The following is a 27,031-nucleotide window of genomic DNA, read 5'->3' on the forward strand; positions in this document are numbered from 1 at the left end:
TTCGAATCAAATTTTATTGCTCGCATGCACATATTTAGCAGATGTTATTGCGGGTGTAGCGAAATGCTTGTGTTCCTAGCTCCAACAATTCAAAACATTACACACAAATCTGAAAGTAAAATAATGGAATTAAGAAATATATAAATATTAGGACGAGCAATGTCGGAGTGGCATTGAATAGAAGCAGAATACAGTACATACATATGGAATGAGTAAAACAGTACGTAAACATTATTAAAGTGACCAGTTGGGCAGCCCGAACCACCCTCTGGAGAGCCCTACGGTTGCGGGGTATGCAGTTGCCGTACCAGGCGGTGATACAGCCCAACAGGATGCTCTCAATGGTGCATCTGTAAAAGTTTGTGAGGGTCTTAGGGGTCAAGTCAAATTATTCAGCCTCCTGAGGTTAAAGAGGCACTTTTGCGCCTTCATCACACTGTCTGTGTTGGTGGACCATTTCAGATTGTCAGTGATGTGTATGCCGAGGAACTTGAAGCTTTTCTCCTTCTGCACTGCGGTCCCGTGGATATGGATGGGGGCGTGCTCCCTATGCAGCTCCTGAAGTCCACAATTAGCTCCTTCGTTTTGTTGATGTTGAGTGCGAGGTTATTTTCCAGGCACCACTCCGCCAGGGCCCTCACCTCCTCCATGTAGGCTGTCTCATCATTGTTGGTAATCAGGCCTACTACTCTTGTGTCGTCTGAAAACTTGATGATTGAGTTGGAGGTGTGCAAGACCACACAGTCCTGGGTGAACAGGGAGTACAGGAGGGGGCTGAGCATGCACCCTTGTGGGGCCCCAGTGTTGAGGATCAGCGTAGTGGAGGTGTTGTTTCCTACCTTCACCACCTGGGAGTGGCCCATCAGGAAGTCCAGTTGCACAGGGCGGGGTTCAGACCCAGTGCCCAGAGCTTAAAGATGAATGTGGAGAGTACTATGGTGTTGAAGGCTGAGCTGAACAGCATTCTTACATACTGTAGGTATTCCAGATGGGATAGGGCAGTGTGCAGTGCGATGGCGATTGCATCATCTGTGGAACTGTTGGGGTGGTATGCAAATTGAAGTGGGTCTAGGGTGTCAGGTAAGGTGGAGGTGATATGATCCTTTACTAGCCTCTCAAAGCACTTCATGATGACAGAAGTGAGTGCTACAGGACGATAGTCATTTAGTTCAGTTACCTTTGCTTTCTTGGGTACAGGAACAGTGGTGGACATTTTGAAGCAAGTGGGGACAGCAGACTGGGATAGGGAGAGATTGAATATGTCCATAAACACTCCAGCCAGCTGGTCTGCGCATGCTCTGAGGACGCGGCTAGGGATGCCGTTTGGGTCGGCAGTCTTGCGAAGTTTAAAACGCTTGAATGTCTTACTCATGTCTGCCACGGAGAACGAGAGTCCACAGACCTCGGGAGTGGGCCACGTCGGTAACACTGTGTTATCCTCAAAGCAGGCGAAGAAGGTGGCTGATTTTCCCTTTGTAATCCGTGATTGTCTGGAGTCCCTGCCACATAAGTCTTGTGTCTGAGCCGTTGAATTGCGACTCCACTTTGTCTCTATACTGACGTTTTGCCTGTTGGATTGCCTTACAGAAAGCATAACTGCACTGTTTGTATTCAACCATATTCCCAGTCACCTTGCCTTGGTTAAATGCGGTGGTTCGCACTTTTTTGGTGAGAATGTTGCCATCTATCCACGGATTTGGGTTTGGGTAGGTTTCAATAGTCACAGTGGGAACAACATCCCCTATACACTTCCTGATGAACTCAGTCACCGTGTCAGTGTATACATCAGTTATTCTCAGAGGCAACCCGGAACATATCCCAGTCCGCGTGATCAAAACAATCTTAAAGCATGGATTCTGATTGGTCAGACCAGCGTTGAATAACCTTAGCACTGGATAGGCCTATCGAATAGGGTGCCATTTGGGAAACATCCCCAGGCTAGGAAGACTGTTGTTTTGACAGAGAGAAAGCCCTTTCAGGTTGTATCCTGAGCTGCAATCTCACACAGACTGCCTGGTTGTGTTCATAGGTTGGTGATTCAGAGAAGTGATTGACTGAAGTGGCTGAAGACAGACTAAAGACTTGAAGTAGCCTAGGGTATAAACACACATTCTTGCATTATACTTTCATTTCATTAATGTTAATTAATACTCTTCCATTTAGATTTATTTACCGTATGGGGTTCAGTTCTTTGGGGAACAGGCTCATTATTGTGGGAGATTATTCAAGTGTGCATTAAATGTAATTCCTTTCTGACCACTTCATTTTCTTGTAAAGCACTGGGCAATTAACATTGTTCAGAAGCTCTTAGATTCTTAATGACAGCAAAAGATAACTGAATGACAATACTTTACGTCTTTCTTTCTACCAACTTCCTCTTTGTGTGTTCACTAAGTGGTGCCCTTTTCATTTTAACAGTTATTTTCTGGGACTAATTTGATGTGGCATGAAAGAGTAGGCTATAGCTGAAACGTTTTATGGGTAGTTGGGAGAAAAAGGGAGGGGAAGCTGTGAACAAATACATTTCAGAAGGGCAGGCACTTCATTCAAGCTGACAGAAGATATTAAGAAGCTCACATTGCTCTCAGTGAGCAGCAGCATATCCTTCTGCAGGAGGACTGAGGAACTGCCTGACCATGAGGTGAGCCACACCCTGCTTGGTCTAGGCTTGCTCCACTGCCAGACGAAACTTTAAATCTCTTTCCCCATCTCGCTCTATCCCTCCTTCCCACTCTCTCATACTTTGTTAGGTGTTATTTATGAGTGCTGTAGTGAGTTTCTGGTGCCTGCAGCACCTGCTCATGTTGGAGTAGGATAACCCTGGCAGTTGCCAGAGAGAGAGGAGGAAGAGAGAGAGAGAAAGAGATAACAGAGAGGGAGAAAGAGAGATGGAGAAAGACAGACACACACAGAGAGAGACAGACAGAGAGAAAGATGGGGAAAGAGTACGAGAGCAAGATGGGAAAAGAAAGAGAGAAATTTGGAGAGAGAGATCGAGAGATGGGGACAGAGAGAGGTAGTGCAACACCAGGCATGTGATGTTAACTCAGTGCTGTACAGCTAACAGATGAGACATCTAATGATGCCTGGTTGTAATGTGTACAGTAAGAATCGGGAAGCAAGTACAGGGGAGTGAATTTAATAAATAAATGAAAACAAGAAACACGAGTAGTGTACAGACATGAAACACAGGAACAGAAACAATAACGCCTAGGGAAAGAACCTAAGGGAGTGACAGATATAAGGAAGGTAGTGGTTAGAGCGTTGGGCCAGTAACCGAAAGGTTGCTGGATCGAATTCCCGAGCTGACAAGGTAAAAGCCTGTCGTTCTGCCCCTGAGCAAGGCAGTTAACCCACTGTTCCCCAGGCGCCGAAGACGATTAAGGCAGCCCCTCGCATCTCTCTGATTCAGAGGGGTTGGGTTAAATGTGGAAGACACATTTCAGTTGAAGGCATTCAGTTGTACAACTGACTAGGTATCCCCCTCCTTTCCTAATCAGGAAGGTGATGGAGTCCAGGTGAGTCTCATGAAGTGCAGGTGCGCGTAACGATGGTGGCAGGTGTGCGTAGATCAACAGCAGGAAACAACTAACAAACACCCAAAGACTACAAGCATTAAATAATGGTGTCATATGACTCTAAACATGATCAATTAGAACCCACAGTTCATTGGCTCTCCCTCTGTCTAAATGGGACAGGAGGCTGGGTGCCAGTCTGTCAGAGTAATGAGCACGACCAGGATGATGTCTCTATGAGTAAGAGGAGGACAGATGTGGTACTGTCTGGCTATATGGCTGACGATGTTCGTACTCCTATTCTCCGCCCACCACAACTCTGTGGGTGAAACGTGTGTAGCGAGGCTGAGGCCAAGCAAATGAGACGATGCAGCCTCTGATCAACAGGCATAGTGGTGAATGAAGCTTATAAAGCTGTTTATTGACCAAACTCATTCATCAACTGGGTTGCATCCAAAATGGCACCCTATTCCCTATATATTGCACTACTTTTGACCAGGGTTCATAGGGCTCAAAAGTAGTGCACTATATAGTGAATAGGGTGCTATTTGGGATGCAACCCAGAGCCATCCTAATGATATGAAAATGTTGACAGAGACTAAAATGGCCCCTGTGATGTCCCTGTCCCCAGGACACAGTGAGTGACTAACACAGGGCCACACAGTCACACTGATAGGTAGCTAGCCAGCCTACAGCTTTAACAGAAACCCTGAGTCACCTTGTTTATAAGTCAGACAGAGAGAGACACAGAGAGAGAGAGAGAGACACAGAGAGAGAGAGAGAGACACAGAGAGAGAGAGAGAGAGAGACACAGAGAGAGAGAGAGAGAGAGAGACAGAGAGAGAGAGAGACACAGAGAGAGAGAGAGAGAGAGAGAGAGAGAGAGAGAGAGAGAGAGAGAGAGAGAGAGAGAGAGAGAGAGAGAGAGAGTGTGTGTGTGAGCGAGAGAGTGTAAGTGAGCGAGAGAATGTGTGGCTGAGCTGGCCTGGCCCTGCGATAGAGATATAGTGAGTGAAAAGTATTTTTTTTCAGCAGAGCTCAATGCTAGGTGTAGTCAGTGTGTGAGACAAGACTGCTCTCATATTCTGTCATTAAAGCTTCCTCCCAAATGGCACCCTATGTCTATAAAGTGCACTATGGGCCACTATAGGCCCTGGTCAAAAGTTGTACCTAAATAGAGATTATGTTGCCATTAGAGACTCCCATTGTCAATCAGTCTGCTTCAGGAAGAGAAAAGCAACAAACGGTTTTGTTATATTTCAGTCTTCTGTGATGTATATAAAGTGTAATATTGGAATGCAAACTCAACATTGAATACATGTCAACTCTACATCTGTCATTACAGGTGTGTTATTTTCTGTAAGCCCATAACCATGTGTGTGAGATGTATATTTTTGTTTCAAAGTAGATTTGTTTAAGACTACCAAGAAACACTCTGTGTCTCCCTGATTTAGCCCACTGCAGTAAAGGTTAATGATACAGTAACTAAAACAAATGTGATGCAGGTACAAAACTTTATGATCTCTGCATACATACAGCCGCCATATTGCTTCAACAGTTGTGCATTGTCAGGTTTTGAGGAAAAAATGGTAGTGAATTGTCAGGTTAAATGTGAGGAACAAAGATTCCACTGATGAGTTTGTGGCCCAAACACAAGCTGGCATGATGAGGGCTGGCGGCCCAGCGCCTGCTGCCTGCCTATTGTTAACACAGGCCTTTCATTAACCGCTCCACTGGGGAACAGGGGAGGAGAGGAGGAGGGAGGAGAGGCTGAGGCAATACATAGTGAGGAGGAGGGGAGGAGAATGGGAGAGGAGGGAAAGAGAGAGAGAGGGAAGAGAGGCTGAAGCAAAAGACACTGAGGAACAGGGGATAAGAGGGAGGACAGGAGGGTAGAGTAGAGGGAGGAAAGGGGAGGTTGAAGCTACAGACAGTAGTGTCAACACCCAACAGGACTAGCCCAGCCTAAAGATCAGCCACCAAACACATTATTAAAAAAGACATAAACCAAGCCCAAGCTGCTCACAATGAATAACCCCCAAAGGATGGCAATTTAGAGCTGCCATCTCCCCCAGGTATAGGCTATACACAATGGTACACTATAATTTCAGCTCCCACCTGGCGTGGGATGTTCCCCAATGATGTAAGGGGGGCCCTGAGTGAAAAAGTTTGGGAAACACTGGTCTGCGGAACAGGCTTAATTTGGTTTTGGACTATCATTTCAACTCCCACCTGTTTCTATGTAATATGGAACAGGTAGGAGGAAAGAAAGAACAAAAGGGAGGGAGGGAGGGAGGGAGGGAGGGAGGGAGGGAGGGAGGGAGGGAGGGAGGGAGGGAGGGAGGGAGGGAGGGAGAGGAGTAGACACATAATATGTTTTTGGACTGTAATTTCAACTCACATCTGTCTCAATATCCAGGTAGAGAGAAGGAGAGAGAGGAGAGAGAGAGGGAAGAGTAGACATTTAATTTATTTCCCTTAGAAGCGATACACAACAAATCCTGAGGCCTGTGGGCTGGGTGAGGTCATCTTACCAACATACCTGTCTGGCATGTCAGAGTGTAGGAGGAAATGTCATTGGTAAAATCAATGCATTTTTTCCAATTGCTGATGGACAAAAATAGGAAATAGGCTTATATGAATCACTCAATAGACTGATAGCAGGGAACTTGACAATTTCTCATTGCTTCCTTCAAGGTCCCATTCTCAGTCCCCTGAGTGGATCTGAACCACTGAGGAAGGCTCCTGACCTGATCTAGCTACAAGGAGCTATCCTATTCTATTCTGGAGCCCAGTCTCCCTCTCGATCCTTCTGAGCCCCCCCGGCATGTTTTTGTTCAGTTCAGTGGACCTGACGCCTCGCTGCATAGCGTACTCCCCCTGATACACACACACACAGCTCCCCCCTCCCCCTCCCTGTCCCGCCAAGCCCCAACTGAATAACTACACAATATTTCTGTCCTTTCAACAACAGTGTTGACACTCCGTTGCTTATTCCTCCTCATTCATTATGTCAGCCTTGGCCCCCGCATAGCCCTCCAGCCCTGGCAGCCCAGTCACGCAGCTCCGTCGTGGGCCCTATATGGGTTATAGAGAGGGGGACTCCTGGCTGCTGCTGGAGCACATTATAGGACATCCTCAGTTTAACACACTAAATACGTGGCTTAGACAACACGCAGGAAAAACAAAGCACAAAATGACACAGCCAGGAGGCATCGGCAGTAGACACAAACAAGCCTTCAGCAAAAAGTGTGCATGACACAGACAAATAGCCTAAACACATTTCCAAAACAAAAGAGGGGCGCGCATATCCCCCAAAAAATGCACACGCAAACGCAAGAATCTGAGCATTGCGTGTCGTGAGACTGAGGAAGATTGTGACGAATTCTCAGTGTTCCACAGATTCCTCTGTCAGTCTTGGGGTCTTTGGGAAGAGAATGGGTCATATGCAAATGGCCATGCCCAGTACAGATAGAAGTTTCCCACAAGCAGAGTGTGAAAAGGCCTTTCCCTCCCCATGCCAGCCCCACTCAATGGGCCTTTTCTTCTTCCACTGAAAGTGTATGAAGTAGAGCAGGCAGACTGCAAAGGTAACTAGGCTCTTTCTCCTCAGGCTTTCTCCAACCAAAGCCTTAACACACAATGGTTCATTTAATCATTCATCCACATACAACCCCAATAAAGCACATTCAAACACAGTTAAGGGGGTTAGTGAAACTGACTTGGGTTTTAAAACTGCTTTTCTAAGGCAAGAGAAAGCACCTTTTTATAGGGTAATGCAATGCCTCTATAGGAGCTTGCTAATCATTAAGCTCCCTCAACAACAGTGGGAAAGGGTTTGAGTGCGGTACCTCAGATTATGGGCACAAACAGAATTGTCTGCTGGGAAATCATTGAACTGTGTGACAAGGTGAATTGAATGGTGTAAATTAGAATTTCATATCATACATTTTAAAAAGCCTGGAGATACATAAGTGACAAACAATAATAAGAAAAACAGATTATTCAAGACACAAGACAGAACCTCAGAAGTCTATAAAGCCAATACCTAGGCTATAGTTTGCCTCACTAACATAAATTAATCCTCTCCATTCCGTTCCATAGGAAACACTCACACTATTCTAATGTAAAAGGAGCTGTCATGTTTGACAGAGTGAGTGTCCACCTTTCTTCCCACTGGCTCTCCTCTCCAGCAGCACCTCAGTATCACTCTGCCAGCTCTCACAGCCCCTCTCCCCCTTATCCTTCTCCCTCTCCACAGGACTGAGGGGCTGTACTGGTCAGGGGGATGGAGGGAGACAGAGGGGGATTGAGGGAGTAGGGACAAGGGTTTTTACCCCTCAGGATCCTTTTATTGAAAGGACTTAAACACAAACGCAATTGGACATGCTGGAAGAAACCCAACAATGGCACAGGGGGGAAAGTGAAGTCATAGTGGAGGCACGCATGGGTGCCTAGGTCAGGGGGCAATCAACAGCACCCCTGGCTACTGTGTCTTCCCCCTGGAATAAAGGACTGGTGGAGGAGAGGGGGGGTGAGTGGGGATGAGAAGAGGGGGGGATTTTCCTCTCACTTGGCACTTTCATATGCAGCAGAGGAAGTTGCTCCAAAGCAAAATAACTGATAAATGAAAATTTCCTCTTCTGCTAAACTCCACTCACCAGGGGTAGTAGACCTTTTAAATGTTAACAGCTGGCTTTTAAAACACTAAAGCAGCATGCTGGCCCACAGAACACCACCCCTCTCCCCCTGAAGCCTTTGGAATGGCCAAAACATCCTATTTTCTTAAGAGTGTTAGCTTAACCACAGTGTTTCTTTATTGTTCTCACAACTTTACAGCGTGTGGTTACATTCAATATTATTTAGGGGGAAAAATGAGTCCAGCACACTAATTATACTTTTGCCAGCCAAATAAACATCCTCCGTTACATCATACAGCTTTACAGAAGCCAAAACTAGACGCACAGACCCATTCTTCTTCTGTAGCATTGAGACAAAAAACTTCCAAAACTGTTTTGTACTGTGTGTGTGTGTGTGTTACAGACAGACAGACAGACAGACAGACAGACAGACAGACAGACAGACAGACAGACAGAGAGAGAGAGAGAGAGAGAGAGAGAGAGAGGGAGGGAGGGAGGGACAGAGAGACACAGCAAGAGAGAGAGACTCCTTTGATAAATTCAAAGAAATAGAAATCCAACCTATATACAAATACTGAGTGTACAAAACATTAGGAACAATATTGAGTTGCACCCCCTTTTGCCCTCAGAACAGCCTCAATTATTCAGGGCATGGACTCTACAAGGTGATGAAAGCGTTCCACTGGGATGTTGGCCCATGTTGACTCCAATGCTTCCCACAGTTGTGTCAAGTTGGCTGGATGTCCTTTGGGTGGTGGACCATTCTTGAAACACACTAGAAACTGCTTAGTGTGAAAAACCAGCAGTGTTGCAGTTCTTGATACATTCAAACCGGTGCGCCTGGCACTTACTACCATACCCCGTTAAAAATCCTTCTTTAACCCGTCTCCCCCCCTTCATCTACACTGATTGAAGTGGATTTAACAAGTGACATCAATAAGGGATCATAGCTTTCACCTGTATTCACCTGGTCAGTCTAGGTTTTGTATGTTTTGTACACTCAGTTCATATGCAATTAGTTCCTTTGAAATGTAGGCCCAATACCCTCCACTCATCTACAAAGACGGGCCAAGAGTGTTAAGGTTAATACCGTGCCGCATTCCTCTTTTCCCAAATTTGAAGTGTTAAATTGCCATTCCAGGAAATGGTCACTGCTATTCCTGACGGGAGCTGGACGGGATAGGAGAAGTGACAAAGGAAGACAGTGGAAACACTAGTATCCCACAGATTGCAAACACCTGTTGTCCTGCCAGCTGTTAGCACCTCCATGTTTACAGCTGTGACAGGAGCTCACCTTGGTCTTAGCCTGCTCTGCTCTGTCAGACCCAGGGAGACAACCAATACAGGACAGTGGAGGGCCAGACAACTAAGTACCTTTTCGGCTTCAGTAACCAACACTACAGACCCCTGCCCCTAAAAGGCTTTTAACCTGATGACAAACACCCCCTACAAATATGAGGTATTGGATCAACCCAGGTTCTCTGTCTCACATTGTAGTGGTACAGTATATTGAGCTCTTCCACCAAGCAGGTTGATGCACCCATATCACATGATTAAGACATCACTATGGTCTGCTGAACGTTATGTTCGATCCCCCCCCCCCCCCCCCCTCTTGATGTATTATATAGTAGTCTATGTATTTGAAAACATATAACATTTAAAATGGATAACATGAATACAAAGAATAAGGAATAAAACAGAACTCAATTTATTTCTGAAATGAACATCAGATGGACAACGTTTACAGTGACAAAATGTAAATGTAGCCTAGGCTATAAGTAATATAGGCCTACCATGACTGAGGTGCAAATGCGCTAGAACAGGTCCGTTATAAGGTGTGTACCTTACAGAATGCACAAAATTAACCGTCGTCAATCAAGAGCTGACATGATATAGACCGGTGACCAACACCTTTTCAGCCAAAAAGAAATAAGGAGCACACGAAATATGTCCATGTCATACAATGACAGAAAGCGATAACAAACAAGGAGAGTAAGCACAATAAGCGCCTCCAAGAGAAGAAACACAGCAAATGCACTCATGTTGACAGCATGCAGCGCCTACAGACACGGTTGCCTTTTCTACCTGCACAAGTTGCAATTTGTTGCGGCGCACGGCACAGGGACCGCTCTCCGCTGCTTTGGAAAGGGAAGATAGAGAAGGAATCGTCTCACGGGAATCTAACAGCGTATTCAGTCACCCGAAATCAGACTGCTGGTTTGTTTTTATGTTTTGACAGAGGGGTGTTTACAAAGACCCGTTTTCCGGATCAGGTAAACATGTTCTCAGTTCCTGCAAACTGTGCTGGGTGGCTCGACCACTTGCGATGCTGTGCTGGTGACTGTTCTCACGAGGCTGTAACTAGACTACGCATGTTGTCAGCTAGCCTACAGGAGAAAAACCCATATGCCTCCAAACAGCCTACAACACAAACATTATTCCTATGTGTGAAAAACTACCACCTCCGATGTTGAAACAAAAGTCACAAGTTCCTTAACTAAATAAAATGAGAACACACGAGACTAATAAAATGCAAAAGGCAAAGACAAGCAACGCGAAGAGCATGATCTTTGCAAGTCAAATAGGGTTTAACATGATTTCCAGATAAAAGCCTTCCACTATTAAATTGATTAAATTACTGGCGAGAAGAAAAAAAATATTCCGAGAAACGCACTGGCTACCCGGACAACTCTACAATGCAGCCTTTTAACCACACACACAAAGACAAAAGCACAAACAAAAACAAAAGAACAAAAATTATTTAAGTATAAAAACTCTGGATGAACAGATTTGCTCCAACTTCGAGTTTCGCTCCCACGCCACCAAACCTTGCGTGTGTAAAATCAGAATTCCCAGCGCAGGACTGTGGATGTAAATCCACACTCCTTATATAGGCTGTGCCTTGTTCACACAAACAGCGCTTGATATATTCTTCCCATTCTCTGAAACGTTACCCAACAATGCATGCTACAGAAACAACGTTTTTCGTTCGAAGTTCATTTGCATGTATGTTTATTAATTATAGCTACTTTACCTTGTTCTGCATATTGTCTACTTATCTTAGCAATAACTTTTCGAATGATTTGTAATGCACACTTGCCATTGTCAATTGTGAAAACGCGTGCATCACGCCTACACATCTTTTCCAATTAAAAGTCGTGAGAAAATAGATGTGTGGCCTACATAAACATAACAGCATGCATTTGAATATAATATGAAGCAGCAGAACAGCACAATTTCCACAGTAAAAACATTTCCTAAAGCCCGAGCCCTCAATGTAGCAACAGTGTCTTGTCATGGCTCGCGCTACCTGCTACGGTGCGACAGAGAAAAGCGACAGAAACAGTTATTTTTCTCGAAAGTACATTGAAGAAATAAACCTTATACATATATTCACTCATTTCAGAACATCAATCTATATTCCATATTGATGTAAAAATACCGCAGTCCGCAAAAACAACCAGGTAACGTTATTTTCCCAGACACAGGTTTTAAAAAGCTACCCAAAGGCGAGAGACCGTGAAACAAGCTATCAAGTTGAAAACTAAAAAAAAAAATGTAAAAGTGAATTTAAATAGAATTGAAAAGGGACTGAACAGGAAACAAAAGCCAAAAGCGAGTGAAGTGACGGGATTAGGTGCGTATAACGGTCCAGGGTGGTGCACTCAACCGCTAGGCGGAGGGAGAGTCGCGAGACAGGTATAACGGTACGCCACATAGGGCTATAATGGTGCGCTTACTTGCTACTTTCCAGCACTTTGACCCACTAAAACCGGGACTCGGGAGGTACTAAAGTCTTCGGAGAATAGAGAATTCGATAGAACACATTCTAGTCCACTTCACCATACGAAAAGAAGGGACATTGGAGTAGTTTTACGTACCGTTATTCCTCCTCGGATTTGCCTGCTTTCTGCGCTTACACCTGGGGCCATCCGCCATGATCCTTTCGCTGTGTCTAAATGCTGCTGGAGAGTCACCTCCTCTCTCTCCCCCACTCCCCCCGCTTCACCTCCCCTCCCTGCACCTGGTTTACGACACTCTGCTTTACGACATTACCTTCTACCTCCCAAACCCTAGGGTGCGTCCTATGGTATCCGGAATCCTTGGGACGTCCCTATCCCATTGAAGTTTACAGTTAAAAGGGTTAAGGTAAGGGTTAAGGTTAGGTACGGGTTATGGTTAGGGTAAGGGTTATGGTTAAGGACCCTAGTGACCCAAACCATAGGACCAAAAAGCCTAAACTCCAACTCCATGCTTTCTTTCTGCCCAAAATCATCGCACTTTTCAACATGCTTATATAGAAAAAAAAATATAATATATATATATAAACTCTTCTGGTAGGGTTGGGGCCATGTCATTATGGAAGCTTAAAAGTAATTGAACAAGACTTTAGTGAGTCTTATGGTTAAAAAAAATCCTTAGTAGAGCCTATGTTTTAATTTAGGTTCATTATGACAGTGACACAGCTGGTACATGTAGTGGTGGAGCTTAGATGGCTATTTGCACCTGTTATATCACTCCTCAGTGGGTGTTGTTTTTGGTTGCATGGACTGAGTAAGGCTATAACATGGTGCATTTTAAATGCAAAAGTCTTAAATATATATATATATATTTTTTTTACATAGAATTATTGTAAAAAATTAACAAAAATAATAATATAAATGAAGAATGTTTGAGGTTTTTCACCAAAATTGGAATACATTTGCGTAGGACACCATCAAATGTATGATGCATTAAACAAGCTTTTCTCTCCACAAATCTCATACCCTACTCTCTCGGAGAAGAGAGGGCATGTGTAGGATGAAGGAATGCGATGTGATTGTTCCGAGACTGCAGAGAGGGAGAGAGAGAGAAAGAGAGAGGGTCATGAGACCGCCAGCCAGCCAGCCAGCCAGCCAGCCCAGCGGTGATTCAATCCTCCTGCCTCCTACCTAAAAAAAGGCCTGGCTGTTCTCCTGTAGCACCAGGGTTCACTGCAGTGCTGGGGACAACGGGGCCCACACCTGGTTTCAAATACTATTCAAAATCACCTCAACTACTTTATCTATGCTTGATTGAGTTTGCCTGGCTAGTTCCAAAACTGCAAATCCCACCCATCTTCCACTCTATGGGCAGACTAGAACAAATGCTCAAAGTATTTTGAAAAATGTTGAATAGTGTTTGAACCCAGGTGTAGCGTACAGGAGGAAGACAGGGCCATGGCAAAACAATCTGTTGGTCCAACTGTGTCCAATCAGACCTCTCTAGTCAAAAGTAGTGCATTATATAGGGAATAGGGCAGGGGTTCCCAAACTTTTTGGGCCCGCGACACCATTTTTTTTCCAATAAAAAAAATCGAAACCCCACCTACTGTATGACTTCGGAAAGTATTCAGACCCATTGATATACCCACTTATTCTAAAATGGATGAAATCGTTTTTCCCCCTCATCAATCTACACATAATGACAAAGCAAAAACAGGTTTTGACATTTTTGCAAATTTATGAAGAAAAAAACCACTCAAATATCACTTTTACATAAGTATTCAGACCCTTTATTCAGTATTTTGTTGAAGCACCTTTGGCAGCAATTACAGCCTCAAGTGTTCTTGGGTATGACGCTACAAGCTTGGCACACCTGTACTTGGGGAGTTTCTCCCATTCTTCTCTGCAGATCCTCTCAAGCTCTGTCAGGTTGGATGGGGAGCGTTGCTGCACAGCTATTTTCAGGTCTCTCCAGAGATGTTAGATCAGGTTCAAGTCCGAGCTCTGGCTGGGCCAGAGGACATTCAGACACTTGTCCCGAAGCCACTTCTGAGAGTCCTTTAGGTGCCTTTTAGCATATTCCAAGCAAGCTTTCATGTGCCTTTTACTGAGGAGTGACTTCCGTCTCGCCACTCTACCATAAAGACCTGATTGGTGGAGTGCTGCAGAGATGGTTTTCCTTCTGGAAGGTTCTCTCATCTCAACAGAGGAACTCTAGAGCACTGTTAGAGTGACCATCAGGTTCTTGGTCACCTCCCTCTTCTCCCCCGATTGCTCAGTGTGGCCAGGCAACACAATCCTGTCTCGGAGCTCTACGGATAATTCCTTCGATCTCATTACTTGGTTTTTGCTCTGACATGCACTGTCAACTGTGGGACCTTATATAGACAGATGTGTGCCTTTCCAACTCATGTCCAATCAATCAATTTTACCAGAGGTGGACTCCAATCACATTGTAGAAACATCTCAAGGATGATCAATGGAAACAGGATGGACCTGAGCTCAGTTTCGAGTCTCATAGCAAAGGGTCTGAATACTTATGTAAATACGGTATTTCTTGGGGAGTTTCTAAATTTGTAAAAAATTCTAAAAACATTTTTTGCTTTGTCATTATTGGGTATTGTGTGTAGATTGATAAGAGAAAAAAAATATTACATCCATTTTAGAATAAGGCCGTAACGTAACAAAATGTGGAAAAAGACAAGGTGTCTGAATACTTTCCGAATGCACTGTAGCTGAATAAAATACATTTGAGGGAATGCCCACACTATTCTGCATTGAGCGATTCACAAAGAAACAGGTCCTCTTACAGTATATGCTTAATTTAGAGTATTTCTTAAAATGTTATTTAACTAGGCAAGTCAGTTTAGAACAAATTCTTATTTACAAATGACGGTCTACCGGGTAACAGTGGATTAACTGCCTTTTTCAGGGGCAGAACGACATTTTTACCTTATCAGCTCGGGGATTCGATCCAGCAACCTTTCGGTTACTGGCCCAATGCTCTAACCACTAGGCTACCTGCCGCCCCAATTTATGCAACTTTAGTTGTGATACAAATGTTGGGCTGTATTTTTAGATATCCACCATAAACTTTTTTTTAAATTTGGGCTGTGACAGTTTATTACAAATCAGTCTGACATTACTTTTGACAGTATTTCAATCTGAAGACAGTATGGTTTTAAGTGACTGAAATGCATCAAAAAGGTATTGGGAAGTTCAGAAGATCATCAGGCAATAATGTTGTATAATCTTCTGTGTAATAAAAGAGCCTCATCGTTGATGATGTTCTTTTCCCCCCAGTTTGATTTAGTGCCTGGTTTTGTCCACTTGGTTCTAACGGCTTGTGGGAATAGTAGAGGAAAACTGTATGTTCCTGAGAGTCTTATCTTTTAGTGATGTGGTCATATTATTGTTCAAAATATGGAGCTACATTTGTTAGAAGACAACAGAAACCACTAAGTTTATTACAACTGCATCTAGCGGCTACCAGAGGTTACTGACATAAGTGATGTGCATGATTGTGCCGGATCCCCATGGTCGATTATCCAGGGCTTGGACCGGTAAAGGAGAGGAGAGTGGGTACGAGGTGATGTTCAGGGAGGAGGCAAGGGCCTGGTCGATGAAATTCCCGATGAGTCCACTAGAGCTGTAGAGGCAACACCTGAGGGACAGACAGCCAGTAAAATGGAAACCAGGAAGGGTTTGGCAGAAAAAAGTATGATGGAATACTCACGCCTACCCTGGGAGACGGATTATCATGCCCCGGATAGGAACACAGCCCCAGCTGTCTCTGGTGACGCCGCTCTGCCATGGAGAGGTGGGCCCTCCTCCATGGGTTCAGACTCTGCCTCAGGTAGGTGAGGGAGGTGCCAGTGCTCTTGAAAAAGGTTGTCCAGGCGGATGGCCATTGCGATGAGCGCATCCAAGGAAAGGTCGTCGTCCTGGCACACAAATTCTGTATGGACCTCCTTGCGCAGTCCTCTTTGGAATAGGGTTCATTCCATCCGCTGCAGGCTGCCACGGTCCGGAAATTGAGGGTGTACACAGCAGAGGTCTGGGCACCCCGCCGGAGTTGGAATAGTCGCTCACCTCCCTCTCTCATCCGGTGGATGATTGAAGACCGCCCTGAACAGAGCCATGAACCTCTCGTAGGAACTCAGCTCTTCCTCTCCTCTCTCCCAGACAACTGTAGCCCACTCCAACGCCCTCCCGGTCAGCAGGGAAATTACTGTGGCCACCTTGGAGCTCTCAGTGATGGGGGCTCCCGTCTGACGGCCGAAATAGAGGGAGCACTGGAGTAGGAAGCCACGGCATTTGGATGGCGTCCCGTCATACTTGTCCGGGGGGTACAGTCAGGCATTGCCTCCCTGGGCAGATTGCTGGGTAGGTTGGGGGACTGGCTTGCTGGGACGACTCGTAGTAGGAGGCCCTCCGCTAGTTGGCGGCGAATCCTCTCGGGTGGAGGATTCGGAGGACCTCACCCATAGCCGCACCCAGTTGCGCTAGCTAATCATGGTGTTGGTGGGGTAGGTGTCCCTGTTCTCCGACCGTCTGGGAGATATCTTTCTCTTCTGCTGCTTCCATAATTTGTGAGGCAGTATTCTGTAACATATACACGGGGAGTCAGGAAGCAGGTGTAGAAGGTGAGTTTAATAATAATAAAAGGCAGATAAACAAAACAGGAGAAGCGTACTAAACGAGACCAAACCAATACTGCCTGATGACTGAGGCTACTGAGGGCTAAATAAAGGGAGAGTAATCAAGGTGATGATGAGGTCCAAGTGTGCATAATAATGGGGATCAGGTGTGTGTAATGATGGTGCCAGGACTGGTGGTTATTAGACCACTGATGTCGAGCGCTGGAGAGGGGGATAGAAGAGACATTTGAATTTAATTGAATTCAATTATATTTCCTTTAATTCAAATTCGAATGGCAATTCTGTATCCTGTTTACCACTTAAATTCAATTCAAGAATTGAAATTGATGAGGCATTCTCAATTCAATTCTGAATTGAGCACAATCCTGCTTGCTAAGGTCAAAATGAAATTCTTCTTCTTGAGGTACCATAATAGGCAGGCAATTATAGGTCACACACAGGAGCAACTGTTGCTGTTTGACCAAGCTATTCTTATACCTACAGACTATAGGGTTTCTTGTACACAGACTTGAGGCATTCCTTTTGTGTGGAGAGAGAAAGCTTGGCATTATGTCTACTTGGTATAATTGAGCCAAGAGCCAAAAGGTAAAAAAACTACATTTCAGCTTTTAAACATAAGACAGATTTTACACTCAGATTGTTTTACAGCAAAGATATTTTACCTGTTCAGCTTGTAACTAACAACACATCTATTATCATGTTACCTATATCATTCACTGTTTGGTCAAACACCTCTAGAAGAGTCCCCTCTCACCTGCATACATTAATTAGAAAACTAGAGAAAAACTGACTGTTTATGGGACTGCAGGCTGAATAATTCAGCAGGGTGGTCGGTCCACAGTGGACGGCCATGCGGTGGGGCCTGGGTTGTCCTGACAGGGAATAATAGCTTAACATACCCAATGAGTCCCTCCTAACCTGTTTCTGTTTCCCACGGTAGTCAAACCGCCAGGCCATGTTGGATAGGGGATGGGGGGAGGTGAGAGAGGAACGGTTTCACCCACGCTCCACCCTCCCTCCCTCCATCTCGGCTGAAAAAAGGCCAAGAAACAGTCTACATCAGCAAAGATCAATGATGAGGCGTTTAGCTAAACCACGTTCTGTTCCTGTTCATACCCTGCTCATGCTATACAAAGACGACTGACTGGAAAAAGAGATGGTTGTTATCCAATGGAAACTCTCTCAAATCTTTCCCATTTTCCTTGGATTATGCCACTGTTAGCGTGAAGTCATTTTTTAAACGAAACGTCTGTGGAAAAAAAAGAATAATAATAATATGACTACCAATAATGAAACGGTCTGAAGAGAGGGAGAGTGCTCTCTGGTGTGTTTAAAAGCAACTCGAATAAAACAGCTCAATTGATTTTCTTTGGCAGAAGTATTAGGATAAATTCATATACTGGGGGATGAAGACTGATGGTAATGCTATTATATACATACACCCTTCAAGTTGACCCTACAGCTAGAGTAAGATTGTTCAAAGAAGTCAATTACAATGCATTGACTTCATTTATTGAAAAAATTGGCACCAAGGACCAAAAGCAATATTGTAGCTAATAATACAGATATTGAAAGATACAGCATTTTCATGAATCTAAAATTCACGAACATCCTCCCAACACGGCATAACCTACTACAGATGTTCTTAAAGCAGCACAATTCACAGAAATAATGACATCAGCAATAAAAGAGGATATTGTCTTTAACTAACTAACCCCATCCCAGGAAGTGAGAGAAATGAAGGGGTGACTAGAGCTGCTTGCAATGGCTCCTGTCGAGGGAGAGGGGAGGAGGGGATAAGAAGCCATCCTCCTCCACTACATGCTTCTCCCTTAAAATTAGTATTGATCCTCTTATGGGTGGGGTCGTTTAGGAGTTTTATTCTAACAGTGGTGTGGTGCTCCTACCGGCCTAGCCAGAGCAGGAACCTAGCTAGCAGCCTGCCGGTGGGCCTGGGGATCTGTGGAGGAGGGCTCTGCACTCTATTTTCTATATAGTGCACTACTTTTGACCAAGGCCCTGGACAAAAGTAGTGCACTATATAGGCAATAGGGTGCCATTTTGGGATAGATCTGTAGTAGAGGGCTCTGGAGCAGAACAAGAGACCTGGTGTGGGATTGGGTTGCAGAGAGGGGCCCAGTCTGGGCCTGGACCCCACCAAGCCATCAGAGAGAGAGAGAAAGAGAGAAAGAGAGAAAGAGAGAAAGAGAGAGAGAGAGAGAGAGAGAGAGAGAGAGAGAGAGAGAGAGAGAGAGAAAGGGGTAGTGTTGGCACACTTCAAGATAACAGAGGGAGGGAGTGAGCGGAAAATAGAAACAGTTCAGGTTGAGACAGTGACAAATGGGGATGTGTGATAAGAAGGAAAGCAAGAGCAGAGGAATAGAGGGCAAAGAAGAGAGAAACAGAAAGCACTAAAAGAGAGCAGAGAGAGAATAGAATAACACACCATTGGTTCCAAACAAAGAGAGGCCAGCAGCAGTGAGCAGTCAAAGTGTGGCAGTGATAGAGAGAGAGACACCAGAGCCTAAACAGGCTAATCTCTCCCAGGAGAGCACAGCTAAATGTGAGGCCCAGGCCTTCCTCCACACATCCCTTACATCACCACACCAGACTCAGAGTTGCAGTGATAGATGACAACAAACTAGAGGAGAGTGTACTGCACACCCCCAGCTGCCCGGGTGGGGCAAAGATGGTTATTGATAATAATAGAGAGATCCATTACCAATAATAGGCAAGACAAACTCATTTTCAAGACTTCACTAATATCGTCAAAATCAATCAATCACAGCACATATTTGGGCTCCTTCTGTAGATTTTACCTGATTAAGTAGAATTAAGTAGAAAATAATGTTAAAGTACCAATTATATTCCTTTTTATTTATAGCCGAGTGTCAAAACACTGGTTTTAAAATGTCCAAATGCATAATCAATATGCTGAAATGTCTTGATATTTTGAAGATCAAGACATAAAAATGACTCCCTACACACGTGTCACACTTGTGTTCAGATAACTTGTATTTTGCTTAATTAGTACATTATAAACTGCTCAACATTTACCATGCAGTCACTCAAGACTGGAATTGATTAGCTTGTTCTACTGTAATCAATAGCGTGCGCAAATTAGTCACTCATGTCGATATTTGTATTGAAATCAATGAGGGGATTCGATTAATCAGGCCCGGGCGCCCTGGTAGACGTGTTTTGCACCGGGTGAAAGTTGATTGCATTCGTTTTTTTGGAACCGTGTGCGAAGTCGGAACGGAACAAAACAAAAGCGACGTAATTAAGCTTGTGGAGTAATGAGTAGGATTCTGCTTTTTAATACAAATGCTTTATCTGCCTTCACAATGAAAACTATTATGAAAATTCAAACAAATATTTTATGGGAAATAGTTGAGTGGCGCAGACTACTGTTTGATTCGAAAAGCGCGCTCCTCCCTCACCAATTTTGCCCGTTCACGTCTCAGGCCATAGACTGGTGCCCCACGGCTCAGCATAATCGAATCCGCCCAATGGAACTGGGACCACGGTGACAAGAAAAATGGGGGAGCTCTTCCTACAAACGTCTCAGGCCTTAATAACACATACGGATTTGAGGGTCAAATTATCACTCAAATGAAAGCCAGACCCTGTCGCTATTTAGAAATCGATGTGAGAATATGATTTGCTGAAGTTAAACCAGTAGAACAAGTCTTACAGAAGGAAATACAACACTTTTCTACTGGTTAATTCCGGCGAATTCAAAAGGTCAGCCTGCGCAATGTAGTAACACGTTCTGTCCACCATGGGGAAATTAACGTAAAATAAAATACAATATGTCAAAAATAATGTTTACAACAATGACATATATTTCGTACTACTTTAACCATGGAGTGAGTAAAGAAAGTGCTCCTAAATACAATTTAACCACCGGGGGCTCTAGACTAGAGCTTCCATAGTGACAAAAACCTTTGACGTCCCTACTAATAAGCAATAATAGTTACTACTACCAAAATACCAATGTATATTACCGGATAGTTTGTCATAAACAAACAATAAATGACACAAATAAACAAATCATATTGCCACATTTTTCTCATACATACTCTTGCAAATGTTTCTCATCCATACTCTCGGACAGAAATTCTGAGTCTCACAGGTCAAACCCAACCCATTCCAGAACAAATACCATAACTATTGAACACAACACACACACACACACACACACACACACACACACACACACACACACACACACACACACACACACACACACACACACACACACACACACACACACACACACACACAAAGACCCTGCAAACCCAACAATGTTTGAGGACTAGATTTCAATCTTAGTCCGTTTCCCTCCTAAATGCCAGGTCATTTTGAACTCACTTCCTGTCTGCTATGACCTAATTTTATTTATTGTCACATACACCAAATAGGTGCAGTGAAATGTGTTGTTTTAAAGGGTCAGCAATAGTAGTACTGAAGCAAATGAGGGTTAAGTGCCTTGCTCAAGGGCACTTTGACAGGTTTTTCACCTTTTAGCCTCAGGTATTCGAACAAGCGACCTTTCGGTTACTGGCCCAACGCTCTAACCGCTTGGCTACCTTCCTTTCTGCTCTACGGATTTTTCTCCTCACCAGGAAATATTTGACTGACACAAACAATCCGAGTCAGGACAGGGGGAAAGATCCAGGGCATTCACACATTATTGTGAAGTAATGCAGGAAAGCACTGGTCATCTGAGTGCACCACCTTCTATTCATTTGGGAATCACATTCAAATGGCCTCATATTTTTCTCTCTGTATAAGATGAGACATGAAAAGGTTTTGGATAAGGGCCCAGTATCACCCAACTAGACACACACATGCACACACGCAAGCGCGTGCACACACACACACACACACACACACACACACACACACACACACACACACACACACACACACACACACACACACACACACACACACACACTTAAATAAACAAACACAAACTCACTCATATGAATTTACACTGACTGTGTCATTAGCTGAGGGGCTGAGGTCTTCTAACAGGGTGAATACAGTAACGTCTGTCAACCCAACTATCCAAGACACATACTTACCTTGGCCGCTCAGTACAGCACTCTCTCGCTCGCTCTGTGAGAGTGTGTGGTACATGCGTGTGTATCATGAATGGAGACTTTAGAGCTTTCGAGAATGGCAAGGAAAGCATACGTGTGTTTGTGTGCATACATATGTGTGTGTGTGTGTGTGTGTGTGTGTGTGTGTGTGTGGTGTGTGTGTGTGTGTGCCTCACACGCTGAGCCCCAGACAATCTTTCCTTCCCCAGTCTTCCCCCTGTTGTGATTGTCAAAAGAGACAGCCGTCCCCTGGAAACCACTGTTTTGAATTTATACTGTGTTTATTGGAGCGCCTGTTGTATTTTAATGCTCATTTGTTTCTGTTGCTGGAACGGCCACCCTTACGTTTTGCAAAGACGTCAAGCTCAGTATATCAAGGTGTTATTGTTGGAGGCATCTTCTTACATTTTAAAATCGCTCTGCGATGAAATAATACCTGTGGGGTGAGATGTAGTGAGAAGGAAATTATTACTCAGGTGTTACAGGCAGAAGGAAGGATATTTTTCCAGACTACTCTTCTCTTTCTCCCTTCATCCTTACTTTAATATTGATCTACCGTGCTGAATGAGAGTCTTCCAAATGGCGTATCTGACTGCAGCTCCATTCTTTTCTATTGTGGCGATGGGAAAGGGTTTTCCACAATGGTTTTACGGTCAGTTACCATGGTATAAGCATGTATGACCACACAAAACAGCCAAATGTATGATTATGATGAGTAGAATAAAACAACTTCCACTGACATTTCAAATCCATTTCTGTGCCACAAGAGTAAGACATTCAAATCCATTCCCGTGCCTTCATTGCATGTTTACTCTATATGCTGTTGTAACGGAGGTAGTGTGCCGAGTCATAAAGTATGTGTTCATTTTAGATGACCATGGGCATAACTGCATGTGAATGACTGTAGTTTCCCTCCATTTAACTTCCCCCTTATAAGTCCCAGTTGCCAAACTCCAACAGACCTTCTCTGGTCCTCTACTCTGTAAAGTAGCTTTGTTTTCATTAAAGGGAGGATTGCCTGGGCTCCTCGCCTTACCATTATGACTTTAAAACTGGCGACTTAATGCAATTTCACATCTTAAAGTCCACGCGTCCGCTGCAGGGTCCAAACCCCTGACTAAGACTGAGCCCGACCACCCACACCTTTACAAGCACTGACCGGTGAGGTGCTGAAAGGGTTACAGGACCGCCGGGGAGTATGGGTAGTAAGGGAAACCAGAAGCCACAGTTTAAATTCCAGAACAGGAAACGACTGTAATAACACAACATTGTCAAAGGGCTAGCTGGAAATAAACATCCTACAATGATATTCTCGTTTATTATTCATAATAAAGATGGTAAACGGGGGAAAAATAGAAGTTCAGCAGTGCATGAATTCTATAATTGGTGCCTAATCCGGCCTCTCCCAATAACTCATGGATTGGTTGACAGGAAGTGGGATAGAAATCTTCTACAGCACTAAATTCGTTTTTTGAGGTTTCAAAATGATCACTTACAGTTTGTAGTAAGTTATGTGAAACACTCACTCAACACAGACCTGCACCTAAAGAGTAAAACCATGACCACCAACTGAGTATACGTAGACTCCGTGGAGTAACGCAAGCCATACACTGAAAATGTCAAAAGTTGAGAAGAGTCAAGTGTTTCATTTTAATGTTTTACAGCTCTAGAGAGTGCGATCGAGGGAGGGCATACTGCCTTTCCTTCATCGCTGGGAGGAGAAATAGAGGTGCAGAGAGAGAGGGACAGGAAGAGGCGCGCGGGGGGGGGGACAAAATAACATTTTGTTCATCCCTCCAGGTCCCAGATGTTTGAGCCTCTCGCCCATAGAAATATAATTTCTAGAGTGGACATCCCCGAGTCAATGGGCTGTGGGTGAGTATTTCTATGCTGTTTCCTTCAGTGCCTCTAGATCTGTTATTGAACACGGCCCCATAGAAAATATCTAATGCTCAAACCACCTTAACAGCATGGCTTGGATGGGACAAAACTGTCCATAGATAGAATATGTTTGAAACACACCAATGAGGTATGTTATACACTCTCCTCATTTCCATAAGGTTGCATACGAGTTTACCTAAGAAATCCCTATAATAAGGGGGAAATGTATTCCGCACCATTGGCATAAAGGTGCGCTTGAAATAACACCATCACAGGAGCATGAGTTTCAACTTGACAGTGGACACATACATACATAATTAACCAAATCTAAAAAATGCATATTTAATCTCAAAGCATTTCATCTCCAAACATCAAAACCCCCTCACTACACTGACATAATGAGCATGGTACTGGAGCCTAAATTATTTGTATTTGTGGTAAGAGAGAATTGGCATGGGAATCTTTGCAAGATCATCCTCTACCTGCAAAGAAATTGCTATGAAAAGTAACTCCTTGTTTTGGTTTTGGGTCAAATTAAATTATATGAATTGTTCATTGCATATATACAAATCAAATGAAATTGTATTTGTCACATACACATGGTTAGCAGATGTTAATGCGAGTTTAGAGAAATGCTTGTGCTTCTAGTTCCGACCATGCAGTTGTAACCGATGTGAAATGGCTAGTTAGTTAGCGGTGGTGCTCGCTAATAGCGTTTCAAACAGTGACGTCACTCGCTCTGAGACCTGAAGTGGTTGTTCCCCTTGCGTTGCAAGGGCCGCGGCTTTTGTGGCGCGATGGGTAACGATGCTTCGTGGGTGTCAGTTGTTGATGTGTGCAAGGGTCCCTGGTTCGAGCCCAGGTTGTTACACAGTAATATCTAACAAGTAATCTAACAATTTCACAACAACTACCTTATACACACACAAGTGTAAAGGAATGATTAAGAATATGTACATAAAAATATATGAATGAGCGAAGGCCGAACGGCATAGGCAAGATGCAGTAGATGGTATAGAGTACAGTATATACATATGAGATGAGTAATGTAGGGCATGTAAATATTATATAAAGTGGCATTCTTTAAAGTGGCTAGTGATACATTTATTACATCACTTTTTCATTATTAGTGGCTAGAGATGAGTCAGTATGTTGGCAGCAGCCACTCAATGTTAGTGATGCTGTTTAACAGTCTGATGGCCTTGAGATAGAAGCTGTTTTTCAGTCTCTCGGTCCCCGCTTTGATGCACCTGTTCTGACCTCGCCTTCTGGATGATAGCGGGGTGAACAGGCAGTGGCTCGGGTGGTTGTTGTCTTTGATGATCTTTTTGGCCTTCCTGTAACATCGGGTGGTGTAGGTGTCCTGGAGGGCAGGTAGTTTGCCCCCGGTGATGCGTTGTGCAGACCTCACTACCCTCTGGAGAGCCTTATGGTTGTGGGCGGAGCAGTTGCCGTATCAGGCGGTGATACAGCCCGACAGGATGCTCTCGATTGTGCATCTGTAAAAGTTTGTGAGTGTTTTTGGTGACAAGCTGAATTTCTTCAGCCTTCTGAGGTTGAAGAGGCACTGCTGCGCCTTCTTCACCACGCTGTCTGTGTGGGTGGACCATTTCAGTTTGTCCATGATGTGTACGCCGAGGAACTTAAAACTTTCCACCTTCTCCACTACTGTCCCGTCGATGTGGATAGGGGGCTGCTCCCTCTTCTGTTTCCTGAAGTCCACAATCATCTCCTTTGTTTTGTTGACATTGAGTGCGAGGTTATTTTCCTGACACCATACTCCGAGGGCCCTCACCTCCTCCCTGTAGGCCGTCTCGTCGTTGTTGGTAATCAAGCCTACCACTGTAGTGTCGTCTGCAAACTTGATGATTGCGTTAGAAGCGTGCATGGCCACGCAGTCATGGGGGAACAGGGAGTACAGGAGAGGGCTGAGAACGCACCCTTGTGGGGCCCCAGTGTTGAGGATCAGCAGGGTGGAGATGTTGTTACCTACCCTCACCACCTGGGGGGCGGCACATCAGGAAGTCCAGGACCCAGTTGCACAGGGCGGGGTCGAGACCCAGGGTCTCAAGCTTAATGACGAGTTTGGAGGGTATTATGGTGTTAAATGCTGAGCTGTAGTCGATGAACAGCATTCTTACATAGGTATTCATTTACATTTACATTTTACATTACATTTAAGTCATTTAGCAGACGCTCTTATCCAGAGCGACTTACAAATTGGTGCATTCACCTTATGATATCCAGTGGAACAACCACTTTACAATAGTGCATCTAAATCTTTTAAGGGGGGGGGGGGTTAGAAGGATTACTTTATCCTATCCTAGGTGTTCCTTAAAGAGGTGGGGTTTCAGGTGTCTCCGGAAGGTGGTGATTGACTCCGCTGTCCTGGCGTCGTGAGGGAGCTTGTTCCACCATTGGGGTGCCAGAGCAGCGAACAGTTTTGACTGGGCTGAGCGGGAACTGTGCTTCCTCAGAGGTAGGGGGGCCAGCAGGCCAGAGGTGGATGAACGCAGTGCCCTTGTTTGGGTGTAGGGCCTGATCAGAGCCTGAAGGTATGGAGGTGCCGTTCCCTTCACAGCTCCGTAGGCAATCACCATGGTCTTGTAGCGGATGCGAGCTTCAACTGGAAGCCAGTGGAGAGAGCAGAGGAGCGGGGTGACGTGAGAGAACTTGGGAAGGTTGAACACCAGACGGGCTGCGGCGTTCTGGATGAGTTGTAGGGGTTTAATGGCACAGGCAGGGAGCCCAGCCAACAGCGAGTTGCAGTAATCCAGACGGGAGATGACAAGTGCCTGGATTAGGACCTGCGCCGCTTCCTGTGTGAGGCAGGGTCGTACTCTGCGAATGTTGTAGAGCATGAACCTACAGGATCGGGTCACCGCCTTGATGTTAGTGGAGAACGACAGGGTGTTGTCCAGGATCACGCCAAGGTTCTTAGCACTCTGGGAGGAGGACACAAGAGAGTTGTCAACCGTGATGGCGAGATCATGGAACGGGCAGTCCTTCCCCGGGAGGAAGAGCAGCTCCGTCTTGCCGAGGTTCAGCTTGAGCTGGTGATCCGTCATCCACACTGATATGTCTGACAGACATGCAGAGATGCGATTCGCCGCCTGGTTATCAGAAGGGGGAAAGGAGAAGATTAATTGTGTGTCGTCTGCATAGCAATGATAGGAGAGACCATGTGAGGATATGACAGAGCCAAGTGACTTGGTGTATAGCGAGAATAGGAGAGGGCCTAGAACAGAGCCCTGGGGGACACCAGTGGTGAGAGCGCATGGTGCGGAGACAGATTCTCGCCACGCCACCTGGTAGGAGCGACCTGTCAGGTAGGACGCAATCCAAGCGTGGGCCGCGCCGGAGATGCCCAACTCGGAGAGGGTGGAGAGGAGGATCTGATGGTTCACAGTATCAAAGGCAGAAGATAGGTCTAGAAGGATGAGAGCAGAGGAGAGAGAGTTAGCTTTAGCAGTGCGG

At 44.8% G+C, this 27,031-nt stretch overlaps 1 protein-coding gene across 2 annotated transcripts in view; it reads right to left on the minus strand.

Moving 5' to 3' along the window:
- LOC106590043 (zinc finger E-box-binding homeobox 1) overlaps positions 1-12,163 on the minus strand; it is an 86,535-nt gene extending 74,372 nt beyond the window's left edge. For both annotated transcript variants that reach the window (XM_014180546.3, XM_014180545.3), the window contains exon 1: positions 12,037-12,163. In XM_014180546.3, the coding sequence (XP_014036021.3) occupies positions 12,037-12,094 (58 nt within the window). In that variant the 5' untranslated portion in view covers positions 12,095-12,163. The remainder of the gene's footprint in view (positions 1-12,036) is intronic.
- Positions 12,164-27,031: the final 14,868 nt, after the last annotated feature.

The sequence above is a fragment of the Salmo salar genome, chromosome 29 (genome assembly GCF_965601325.2).
Source record: "Salmo salar chromosome 29, fSalSal1, whole genome shotgun sequence".
Taxonomy (NCBI): domain Eukaryota; kingdom Metazoa; phylum Chordata; class Actinopteri; order Salmoniformes; family Salmonidae; genus Salmo; species Salmo salar.